The sequence below is a fragment of the Grammomys surdaster genome, unplaced genomic scaffold (genome assembly GCF_004785775.1).
Source record: "Grammomys surdaster isolate TR1022 unplaced genomic scaffold, NIH_TR_1.0 130, whole genome shotgun sequence".
In the NCBI taxonomy this organism is placed as follows: Eukaryota; Metazoa; Chordata; class Mammalia; order Rodentia; family Muridae; genus Grammomys; species Grammomys surdaster.
In genome coordinates, this window is record NW_021604588.1 from 14,466,251 (window position 1) to 14,477,701 (window position 11,451).

The 11,451-nt window shown below is 39.5% G+C and overlaps 1 protein-coding gene across 1 annotated transcript in view; it reads right to left on the reverse strand.

Annotated features, from left to right (window-relative positions):
- Nuf2 (NUF2 component of NDC80 kinetochore complex) overlaps nucleotides 1–8,720 on the reverse strand; it is a 26,809-nt gene extending 18,089 nt beyond the window's left edge. The window contains exons 1-5 of the mRNA XM_028761032.1: nucleotides 8,635–8,720; nucleotides 5,190–5,327; nucleotides 3,828–3,902; nucleotides 2,754–2,830; nucleotides 2,293–2,354 (exon numbers count right to left, since the gene is read on the reverse strand). Of these exons, the coding sequence (XP_028616865.1) occupies nucleotides 2,293–2,354; nucleotides 2,754–2,830; nucleotides 3,828–3,902; nucleotides 5,190–5,312 (337 nt within the window). The 5' untranslated portion in view covers nucleotides 5,313–5,327; nucleotides 8,635–8,720. The remainder of the gene's footprint in view (nucleotides 1–2,292; nucleotides 2,355–2,753; nucleotides 2,831–3,827; nucleotides 3,903–5,189; nucleotides 5,328–8,634) is intronic.
- Nucleotides 8,721–11,451: the final 2,731 nt, after the last annotated feature.

The following is an 11,451-nucleotide window of genomic DNA, read 5'->3' on the forward strand; positions in this document are numbered from 1 at the left end:
CAGCCCCCTGTGAGCAGAGGCCAGCAGGGGGAGCAGGGCAGCCCCCTGTGAGCAGAGGCCAGCAGGGGGAGCAGCCCAGCTACCTGTGAGCGGAGGCCTATCAAAAGTACCCCAAGTCTATGATGAAATCCCACAAAAAGGAGGAACACTAACTACTTTTATCTGACAGGAAAGTAATGTCCTGATCTTATAAAAACCATAAACGGTATGGAAAACTAACAATGACAAAAATTCCTCAGAAGCCCACAGTACATTCAAGTAGCAAAGAAGTCATAATAAAATTTAAAGCAAAGACAAGAAAATAAAACAGATACACTAAATGGAATAAAGATAAAGCATGAGAGTGGGTTTCTTTTCAGAAATAAGGGAGGCAGAATATAATGCAGCAATAAATTTTTCCCTTCCTGTATCAAGGGTTTTTATTACTGGTCTTCCTTGTCGATACTGTCTTCAACAATGTTAGCACACCTTTCAGGCTCTAGAAAGCTGCCAACCTAGACCGCCATACTTAAGAAAATTAGATCTTAACACTGAATGTGAAGCAGACATGGCCGGACACACTAGGAATCCAACAATCAAGGTACTGAGGCCAGAGGATTTCAATTTCTGGGTGAGCCTGGGATACACAGTAAGACCCTGACTACAAAACCAGCCACAGAGATGGCTCAGAGGCTAAGTGCACTTGCTGCTCTTGCAGAGGACCCGAGTTAGGTTCCCAACACCTGTGTGGTACTCCCAACCACATGTAACTCCAGCTCCAGGGATCCAACAACTTCTCCTGGCCTACAGGGGCATTATGCACACACACGGTATATAGAATACACAAAGGCAAAAGACTCACATACTGACACACATAAAAATAAGTAAATCTTTTTTCAAAGCTGCTTTTTTAAAAAAAAATCCAGTAGCCAAAATAAGGCAAAATGAATAAAGTAGAAATCGATAAAATATTGTAAGAAAGAATAAATTAATGGTAAATTTAAGCCCAATCATATCAGTAACATTTAACACAAATGAGCTAAACACTCCAAAATAACTATACCAAAAAAGATATATCATCGTAAATAAGTATATGAACTTATGCTTAGTTGTATTAGTCATCACGGAACTATAAACTAAAACCACTACACACCCTGCAGAATGGGGAAAGTTAAAACACTGCTCAAGCCAAGGTGGACCCGGCACCATGGAAACTACTATATACTGCTGTTGGGGACACAGCCACTTTGGAAAAGAGTTTTGTAATTTCTTAAAAAGCTAGGCATGCACTTATCATACAAACCACCATCTCTACTCCTCAGCTTTTACACAGAGACATGAAATTACACCCAAACAGACCTAGAAATATGAATATTCACAGTTGCTTTCTTTGCCAGTACTGGCCAAACAGCAAAAACAATTCAAATGCCTATGATAAATAAATTGTGCCATACACTTACATAAGAATACAGCAAAAGAAAAAACAGGACTAATAAATTTAGTTAATAAGAATAAATTTCAAAAGCACTGTTTAAAGAAGCCAGACAGAAAAGATTGTACTATATGACTTTATTATGCTAGATCTGATGAAAAGCCAAAGTGATAGAAGACATGCATCAGTGTTGTCACAGAATGGTGCCCATAGGGGACTGACTGCAAAGGGACATAGGAAACTTCTGCAACTTGTGGAAATGTTATATACAATTACAGCAACATACTACCAATGGTTCAAAAGAAGCTTTCCATGGTAAAGAGTAATTGCTAATTTGATAATTTTGGCCAGATTCACTCACGATTCAACATTGCACCTGCACATCATCTGGACTCGCAGTTTTTAAATGTGACCTTGCGACTGTATTGTCTTCATAACAAAATGCGCTTGGAACTGGACCACCTTGCCCTTTCTCTTCTTACCTCTGCTCACATCTTTTAATAAGCAGCACTTAGACCTCCAGTGGGGCTCTGCACACTTCAGCCTTAGCTCAGCCTTCTCTATAGTCTTAGCCTTCTGTGGAAAATAGCTCAGTCTGCCCACTATAAGCACTCTGCTTCTCATGAGAACCCCACCTTCCCCAGGCAGACAGGAAATAGCTGTCCTCCTTACACACCGTGTCCCTTAGTGGGGCTGGTGCTTGGCACATTTCTTAGACAAAGTCCATTGAGTCTTAAGAGCATCCATCATATTTGGTATGGCAGTATCAACACAGATGGAAAGCAATCTTCCAAATTTTTCGAAGCATTTAATATAATTTTCTTTTATATTTATTGGAAGAAAGGGAAAAGGGCAAAGTAAAGGATCTGAAATGTACTTACTTGGATAGATAATGTCGGCAATCTCAAAGTCATTCACCCGGCAAATGGGCATAAACGAATCTCTTAAGGATGCAGAACAGAGGAGAGCAGGGACGTTAGATACTAAAGTCCATGAATTCATGAATTCAAACATCTTATTTTCAAACATATTTTTGAAGCTATTTCTCTGTGTTCTAGGACCAAGTAAAAGGAAAGCCTACTCCAGTGCACAGTCCTGCAGCGCTGACATCTGCTTCTATAGTGCATTAGCATTCATGCCTACTTCTTCCTACATGTTACACCAATAGTCATGCAGGATCAAGGCAGTCATAGACTCTACCCAGCAGTACGTATTCTAGATGACACTAAGACTCTTCAAGAACACAAAGCTAACAATTGCAGACTTAGGGCATTTTAAACCTCATGTCAGAGCACCCTGAGAAGTGTTAGTATGGAAAATGAAAAGAGTCACCCTTACTCACAGGTAAAAGAACAAATTGCTGACTGGTAAGAAGCCCTCCATTATATGTGGATACGTGACTTCTATGTTCATCGGCATCTGAATGAGATAAATCATGAAATCTAAGTCGCAAGTCAGTCAGACAAGATGAGAAGCACCTTGAGCTATAAGAAAACTTAATCACAGGATAGGATCAAAGGATATTAATTCATTATCACGAAATCTGGAAACAAGACGATTCGAAGTCCACAGCTAGAGTCAGCAGTAATATATGATGTTAGTTCCAGATGAGCACTTAATAAACAAAGATTTTTAAATGATTGGAAATAACATCAGGCCTAATGCTCTATTTTGCTGTTTTGACCTTTATGATCTGCTTCAGAGGGACAAGGGACACCTCATTTTGTAAAAACTAAAACCTTGCAAAGTTCCACAGTAATCAGAGGGCAAACTCTTTGATCTTTAAGAACATCTAACCACAAGCCAAGAGTGGTAGGTGGTATCTATAATAATCCAAAGGAAGATATTGAGTTCACGGACAGCCTAGCCTAACAAAACAGCAATAAATAAATAAATAAATAAATAAATAAGAAAAGGAAAAAAGATACCACTGGTATCCTACAGATATTATATCTTCATGGATCCTCAGACAATGACTTGATAATTTCATCACAAACATAATCAACCAAGAAAAATGGTATTCCTTACTAGAACTATCTGGTTTGCCTCATTTCAATTACATTAATCTTACTGCCTATCTTCCATTTTAATCTTAGAGACTGTCCTACAAAAAAAAAATTTTTGTTTCTGAAGTCTTGGCAGGTGTTTATTAAAGTCTCTGAAGCAGACCTACATATCTGCAAACACACTGTATATAATCCATAATTCCCAAGTGTTGTTCGGTCTTTCATTAGTTTCTATCTTACTAAAGATTCTCATGTATGATACTCTTTGCCTAAAAGTCCTTTGTAAGTAAGATCAATTTTAGATGTGTTGGAAATAAAGTCAAGCAACTCTCAACCTTTTGGGCATCGTGCACTGTGCATAGAACTGCTGTAACAACACAAGCAAACCTGTGTTTGACTTCTTAACTCACCATGTAGAAGTGCTCCAGCCGGACTCCATACACTAGCTGTAAGGCTCTCATGTAAATCATGTACAAGACTTCAGGCTATAACAGAAGAACAACTGTCAAGGTCTTATGCAGAGACCTGTCATGACCCTCGCCACCATCCAATGCTACAGTCAGTGAATGTAATATAAAGAACGCGGGAAAAAAATCACCTACCTTCCCTCAAAATACTTTATAATTTCTCCAAATGTTACGGCACCTTGTGGTACATATCAGTTTGTTCATATGTAGTGACTAACCAAGGGAAATGGTTACTTCTGAGTAAGAATTAGTCTATCAAAATCCAACACAATCAATCCAGCCACCCCAGGCAGGGAGACACATGAATCTTCCAGAACTCTGTCAGGAATATGGAAATGCTGGAACACTCAGGATTTTATCTTTATTTTTTAAAGAAAGATCATGGGGACTACCCTGATGCTGCTATAGGTGGAAGGTCATCTCCGATTTCAGATTAGTTGCAACACTTGGAATATTGACTATAAAATTAATGGAGAAATAACTTGATTTTAAAACCTTATCTTCTGAGTCAGTAGATCTCAAATGCTGGCCCAAGAAGTTGTCTGATCTGAACTCAAGCTTATTGGGTAAACAGAAAGGCCTGAGATACACTGACAATGTGGTAATGGTCCCTAGCACTGTATGATTCACCGTATAAGTCTAACGTCTACTCTGAGGCCATTCCTTCCATTGTAAAGACCTGACATGCTCTGAGATAAACAGCGCTTGCATTCTGTATTATATATAAAAGGAATCTTCCTACTTTATAACTTCAAGGCCAACATAGGAAACTGGAGGGAGACTTTGGGATTTTGCTATGACACATAAATAGCTCATTTTTGCATTTAATAACCAAACATATAAAGAATAACACCTGTCAAAATAAGTCAATTCCCACCTGGGGCATAATGTAAGAAAATTAATCTACACACTTCCAAAGAAGACTGTAAGCATGCATGTGTTGTGTGGGAAACCATTTGGAATAAATCCTGTCAAGCTCCCCAATAAATGATACCCTCATACCACCACTCCAGCAATAATAAAAAATTTAATATACTTTAATATATCTATGGTTTAAAGCCTTTTTTTATTCTTTAAGGAAACAACTATATTAAAGAACTGAGTTCCCAACGGGAATGTAGAAGGTACCTCACATATAAACTTAATGTTATTTTAAAATTATACCAGGTGAGAGATTTTTTTCCTAGATTAAAAATGACTGGCTTGCAACAAATGAGGGCACATGCCTCTCTTCCCATACTACACACTTAGTAGTGTACTTTTCTTCAGTATCAGTAACCACATGCAAAGACAAGCACATTTTACCTTCGGATTTGGAAGAAAATCGCTCTTCGATAGGTTTTTGCCATCTGCTCCTGTTAATAATTTATTGCGAATATGAACTACAATCTCAGCTACGTTGTATCTGGGGAATGACAACGTTTCCATTATGGGAGTCTCCTCCTAGACAAAAGAAGAAAGAAATAAAAAATAAAGAAGATAAAAATAAAGATAAGAACATACACAATCAATAGTTCTTATTATCTGGAAACTCATACTTAAGAGAAAAAAAATGAACAAGATATGGCTGTACTGTTCATAGTAGTGTTATCATTAAATATCTGAGCAAGGTAAGGAATTTTAAGCCAGGCATGGAAATGCACACCAGTGATCCCAACACTTAGGATGTAGAAGTAGGAGGGTCGGAAATTCAAGGTAATAATCATATGTAAAATTCTAGGCCAGCTGGGACTACATGACACTGTCGTCTGTCTCAAAACCAAACAAAAAAAGATGAATTTTATTCATACACATACACAAACACACAATGAAATAAAGATGGTATCTTATCCTGAAATAACTTTTATAACAAAGTAACAGCCATTTTCTGTGAATTCTCCTCATGTTTTCTTCCATAAGGGATAGAGGCTTTGAGTTGACATACAATAGAAAAATTATACTGTTCTCTTTGTATATAAGGATCAGGGCATTTAACATTCTTAGCTAAGAACTATTTCTCAAAGCTCAAGGCAGGCAGTATCAGCAAAAGCTAGATACAGGCAATACTAACACAAGGTAAAAAATAAAATTGGATTTTATTTGATTGCACTGATATCCGCAACATACACTATTCGTATTAGATGACTGATATACACATCGTATTAGATGGCTAATACAATTGAAGATTCAAGCAGGAGAGAGAGCTGGGGGAAAAAGGAGAGGAAGAGGTAGACAAAGAGTGGGAGAGGGCAGCCTTAATTTAAAGCAGAAATCCCTTTCAGCAGAGCAAAAACTTAACACATAAAACAGCAAAAGCCCATTTGTCCTCATGTGTGCAGATAATAGATTATTCCCACTGGTGTCCTCTTAAAACAGTACCATAGTCATAATTCCATCTCCTTTACACACCTCAGGACACAGCCATCAATGCTTAGAGACAGTTTTAGTTGTCAGGACAAAAGCCCAATGGCTAGAGGTGAGGCATTCTGCCAAATTCCCCAGAATGGCTGGTGGCCTCTCACTGCAGCGCTGCCTGTCCAAAAGGCCACTACTTCCCAGTGTGAACAGAGACCCAGCAGTTCTGCAAACACACTGACATCCTTATGGCTTACGAGTTCAGAAGTCTACTTTAGGCTCTCACTGTTTCTTAGAACGAGTATGCCTAAAAAGAAGCTCCAGCAGAGCGCTTGCCTATCCTCCCAATAAACGGAAAATGCCACCACGATCAGCTAATGCCCTGATCCTGTTTGAACCCTTCAAAACACCACAGATCCAGGAACCCTAAAGACCATTTCTTTCTACTCTAGTATGGCTCTAATACTTAGAAGACGCTTCCCTACACCACTGAGAAATGCTGCAGTGCCCACACTACTGATCTATTTTTCGTCCCAGCAACTGAACAGAACATCAAATCCCTACTTACAGGAGACTGCTTTCAAAAGTAATGTGAAGAAAGCAGTGATGTCCCTTCTGAGCTCCTCTATTAAAAGATTCAATGCTTCAAAACATGGGGCCAGTCCTTTATGACACTATTTTTGGAGACCTTACCATTTGTAAGAGAGATGAATACACCTTTTCCTACGCATGCCAATCAAAATTAGTATAGTTTGTACCTAAAATGGGAGTGGTTTCTGGCAAGAATTATGCAGTAGACAGCACGAGGTGTCTGAGCATTACGTTCTAACACTACCTCCAGGTCAGTGTCAGCACCCACAGGCTGAGGCTTTAATCCTCATCCTGCTCCCATTTGACAGGATGCTCACAGGTTGCTTTACTTACGCTTCTGACAGCCTGCCTACTACATTCCACAGTTCCTACCATGCCCTCCTTAGACTTGATTCATCTGCTAGAGAAGCTCAGCCATAAGGGAATACCTACTGGTTTCCTACAGAAGATATTATGAAGGATGAACACCAGATGAAGAGACAACCAGGGTCACGAATGATGGAGGGACTTGCAACCTATAGGAACCACAAGGTGTCTAGCTATCCCAGAGTTCCTCAAAAACAGCCCTTTAGGGTCCGTTCTTTCTTTCTTTCACAAGTTTTATCATGTAGGTATGATTGATTTAATCTGGGCTTTTTTGTTCAATATTCTCAGGTCAACTATTTCTTAAACGTCAAGCTTTCAGAGGAGAAAAAAGTAAATAAAGCATTCAATATTTTCCATTTGCATCTCAGTTTTTGAAACTGTTTTTAAGAACATTACAAAGGGGTTACTTGAAAAAAACAAGCTACATCTAGATTAGAGGTAGATAACAACAGAAAAAGTGTGTCTATAGAATCATAATCACACACATCTCTCTGCTGATGTTATATACACTACTGTCAGGCTAATCCTTGTAAAACATCAAACCCTTACAAACATACAAAGGGCTTACCTACTACACAAATCCCAACCTTTTCCACTTAAGTTTCCAAAGCCTTTAATAACTTCATGCTCTTTCTGGTCCATGTTAATGTCTTCTAAGGCTTCTCCCAAACATCCGATGTTTTGTTACACCTGCCTGGGAATTTCTGAGGACGAGTTTCCCAACCTAAAGCTACCCAGAGGCTCACACCTGCACTTAGAAGAAATAGTGCCCTCTTCTCAGAAGCAAATTGTGTTCATTTTAATAGTGCAATTTCAGTTCTAACTAGTGTGTGTGCTGTGTATATAGACAGAGGAAGAGGCCATCTAAGTAGATTTACTATATACTTTATATACAGTAAAACGGCTCTCTGACATGTTAGTTCAAATAGGACAATTACCTCTAGGAGCCCCCACTTCTCCTTTATTTGTAACACTTCAATGCTAAGCACAGCACAACTGACATTATATAAAACCGGTTTTGCAATGCAAAATTAAGCAAGCAATTCCCAATTCTGATTAATTAGATAAAACGTTCCTTGAAAATACGGGGAGGGCTTTGTGTTACACCTATGTAGAGTAGAGTACATTCAGCTCCATGACTTTTGGATTATGATAAATGGTTCTTGATTTAATCAAGAGACGGTGGCGCAATAGAGATACAGGAAAAAAAATCGGCAAGCAATCATAACCAAACAAGTCAGACACTACTCTTGTGGCTCACGCCTGTAATGTCAACACTTAGGAGATGAAACCAGAAGGATTAGGAGTTCAAGACTAGCCTCGGGAACATAGACAGTTCGAGACCAACCCAGGATAGATGAGACCCTGTCTCAAATCAATACACAAGTTAGCGAACCTAGGTGCCCCGACCCTTGGCCTGCACTGGGTCCTCCCGCGCCCGCCCGCTGCTCCAACTCACCGGGAGTCCCAGCCGCTCACGGAAGAGCAGCTACCAAGCGAGCGACCAACCAAAAACCACGGACCGTTGTCACTTTTCAAACCAGCCGCCTTTCTATGCGAGGCCCGCCCCTTTCCGTACAGCGCGCTTCCTTCGCGACGGATGCCTGGAAGGCTCAGAAGACCCACGATGGGTGGGACTTAACGAGTGGCGCAGCAAGCCGGGCTCCAGGTCAGCGGAACCATTCTTCAGAGTGTTAGTTTCTAGTCGGAACCGCGACTCCGCCGGACCAGGAAGCGCAGCAGCTAGGGGAGGAGCTCCAGGAGGTGTTTACTCAGTTGTCCTAGACTTTGGAAATTTGTCTTCAGCTTCCCAGTTAGCGAGCAGACAGACGGTTTCTAGCCCCTTCTGTTAGGCTCAGAGAGTAACAAGGGATAGAGAATGTGTTCTCAAATTAATCAAAGTCATTATAGGGAATCTAGGAGTAATAGTAACAATGTCGCTGATAAGCATTACATCATTTTACTTAGGGTTCATGAAAGCCTGAGGGCGGGGACGCGAATGGATGTATAGACATTGTTAAGGGCGTCCAATTTAAATCTTTAATTTACTCATTTTGAGGACTCAATATAGGATAATAAATCCAAAGGCGTAAACGTAGAGGAATATGATTATACACTTGCCGAACATCTCATGAGAGAAATCACTAGTTCATCTCATCGGTGAGCCATTTGTGGTTTGCTGACATTATAGGTAACAAAGAATACATAGAACTCTCTATTCACGAGTGTTTTAATATCCTTTGAGTACCTTTACTACTTGATTTTGAATAAATAGGAAAGATTAATTGTTATATTCTTGAGCCAATATTATAGAACATAATTTCATATAAATAACTGGAACATGAAAAATTGAAAATACAGTGCAATTTAACATGGAAAATACTTGACAACGTAGTTGTATATCCAGTATATTCACTGGGTGGCGCTGCTGTCTTGATTTTAACATTACTGAGACTTTCATTCCAGTTCATTTTACGTAAGTAATCAGAACTACAATGATAAACATTGGACACAATGTTCTGGATTTTAAAAAAAATTCTAAATTTATGAGCTTTAAAATACATGTTTACAGTCCTGGCTCCCTGGCTCAAAAAGAAAAATAGCATTTAATTCAAGTAGTTGTCTGCATTTTTTTCTCTTTAATCATTCTAGGCTTTTTAATCTCCTTGCCTCCTCAGCCACATTCAACTTTAGGAGAGATTTTGGAAAGATTTTGGAAATTGAGCTATACATTTGAAATACTTTATGCAGTATTAGTCTGAAGCTATAAAATGCCTAATGTTTGCTGTTTGGGATAAACTCTAAATAAATGTAAGGAGGCACAGACCTGGCATTGTGCTCTAACCCCTTAGAATACGTTCCTCAACTTGCACATGAAGTTATTTTAATGTAGCTTATATAGACATCCTTCTGAATCATCATTCAAACAGATTTAATATCGTGAAAATATTTGCTCAGTGTGATTATTAATTCAAATTTTATGTTCCAGTAAATTTCCAGTACTGACTTTATGATAGCCTGTGGTGTTTACAGTATTTCAAGGGAGCTGACAAGGATTTCTCAGAAAAATGTTAAAATTAATGTGTTCTTCAAACCACGGTTGTGCTCGCCTCTAATGTCAGTACTCCACAGGAAGAGGCAGGCGGATCTCTATGAGTCCGAGGCCAAGCCTGGTCTACATAGTGTCAACCTGATCTACATGGTGAGTTCCAACTAGAGCTATCTATAGTGAGACTCTCAAAACAACAAAAAAGAATAAAAATTAATATGTTCTAATTTTAAAATGAACTCTTTAAGTCAGAATTAGTTGTACATGTCTATAATCCTAGCACCCTGAAGGTAGAAGCCGGGATCACTATAAGTTTGAGGTCAGCATGCTCAACAGCAAGTGCTAGGAGACTCTGTCTCCAGGTAACGACAATAAAGGAATCAATTATAACATACATTTTAGGAGTGTGTCTTATCAGGAGTCTTATAGAAAGGGTATATGTGTACTATAAGTGAGAGTAATCCATTTCTTTACTGTTAGGCAAGTCTCTTGGTCCTTGAGGCTAGATAGTCTAAGGTCAAAATGTCTGGTGTGGGCAGGGCCCTGGTTCATGGTTGGCCTTTGGTAGGGGTGTGCTCATGAAGAGATCACCTCAGGAACTTTGGAAAATTCCACCAGACCCCTCCCCTGCAGAAGGGAGAGGCTACATTCCTCAGACCACAGTGGGTGGGGACCAACCTGCTAGTGGACGACGAGGAGAGGCCCAGAGCATGTCCAGATTCCACAGGACCAGATCATTGGCCATGCACAGACAAGGAAGGTCTTTGCTGCCTCATTCTCCAAAGACCAATCAGTTTAAAAAGTCACACTGTTCTGCCAATCACATTGTGCCTAATGGCGGCTGCCCTAAAGATTGTATAAAAGCTCATTGAACAAGCAGTGCGGGATGGATTCTCCTTTTGGATGCAGAATGTCCCCAGCATGCTGGAACATTAAAATTTCTCTTGCTTTTTGCAGTGATTCTTGACTCCAAGTGGTTCACTCGGCTTCTGGTAAACAAAGGCTCTCAGAGTCTTACACTTACATGATGGAAGGGCAAATGATTTCCCCACTCAACTCAATAATGAAGACTTTACCCTCAGGAGGTGATTACTTTTCAAAGGGCCCATCTCCTTGTATGATCACCTGGGAAATTGGGATTCAAACATGAATTTGGGGAAGCCACATCATAAAAATAGTTATAAAATGAAATCACTAATAATACTAGTAATCAGAATTGGCTCAAGG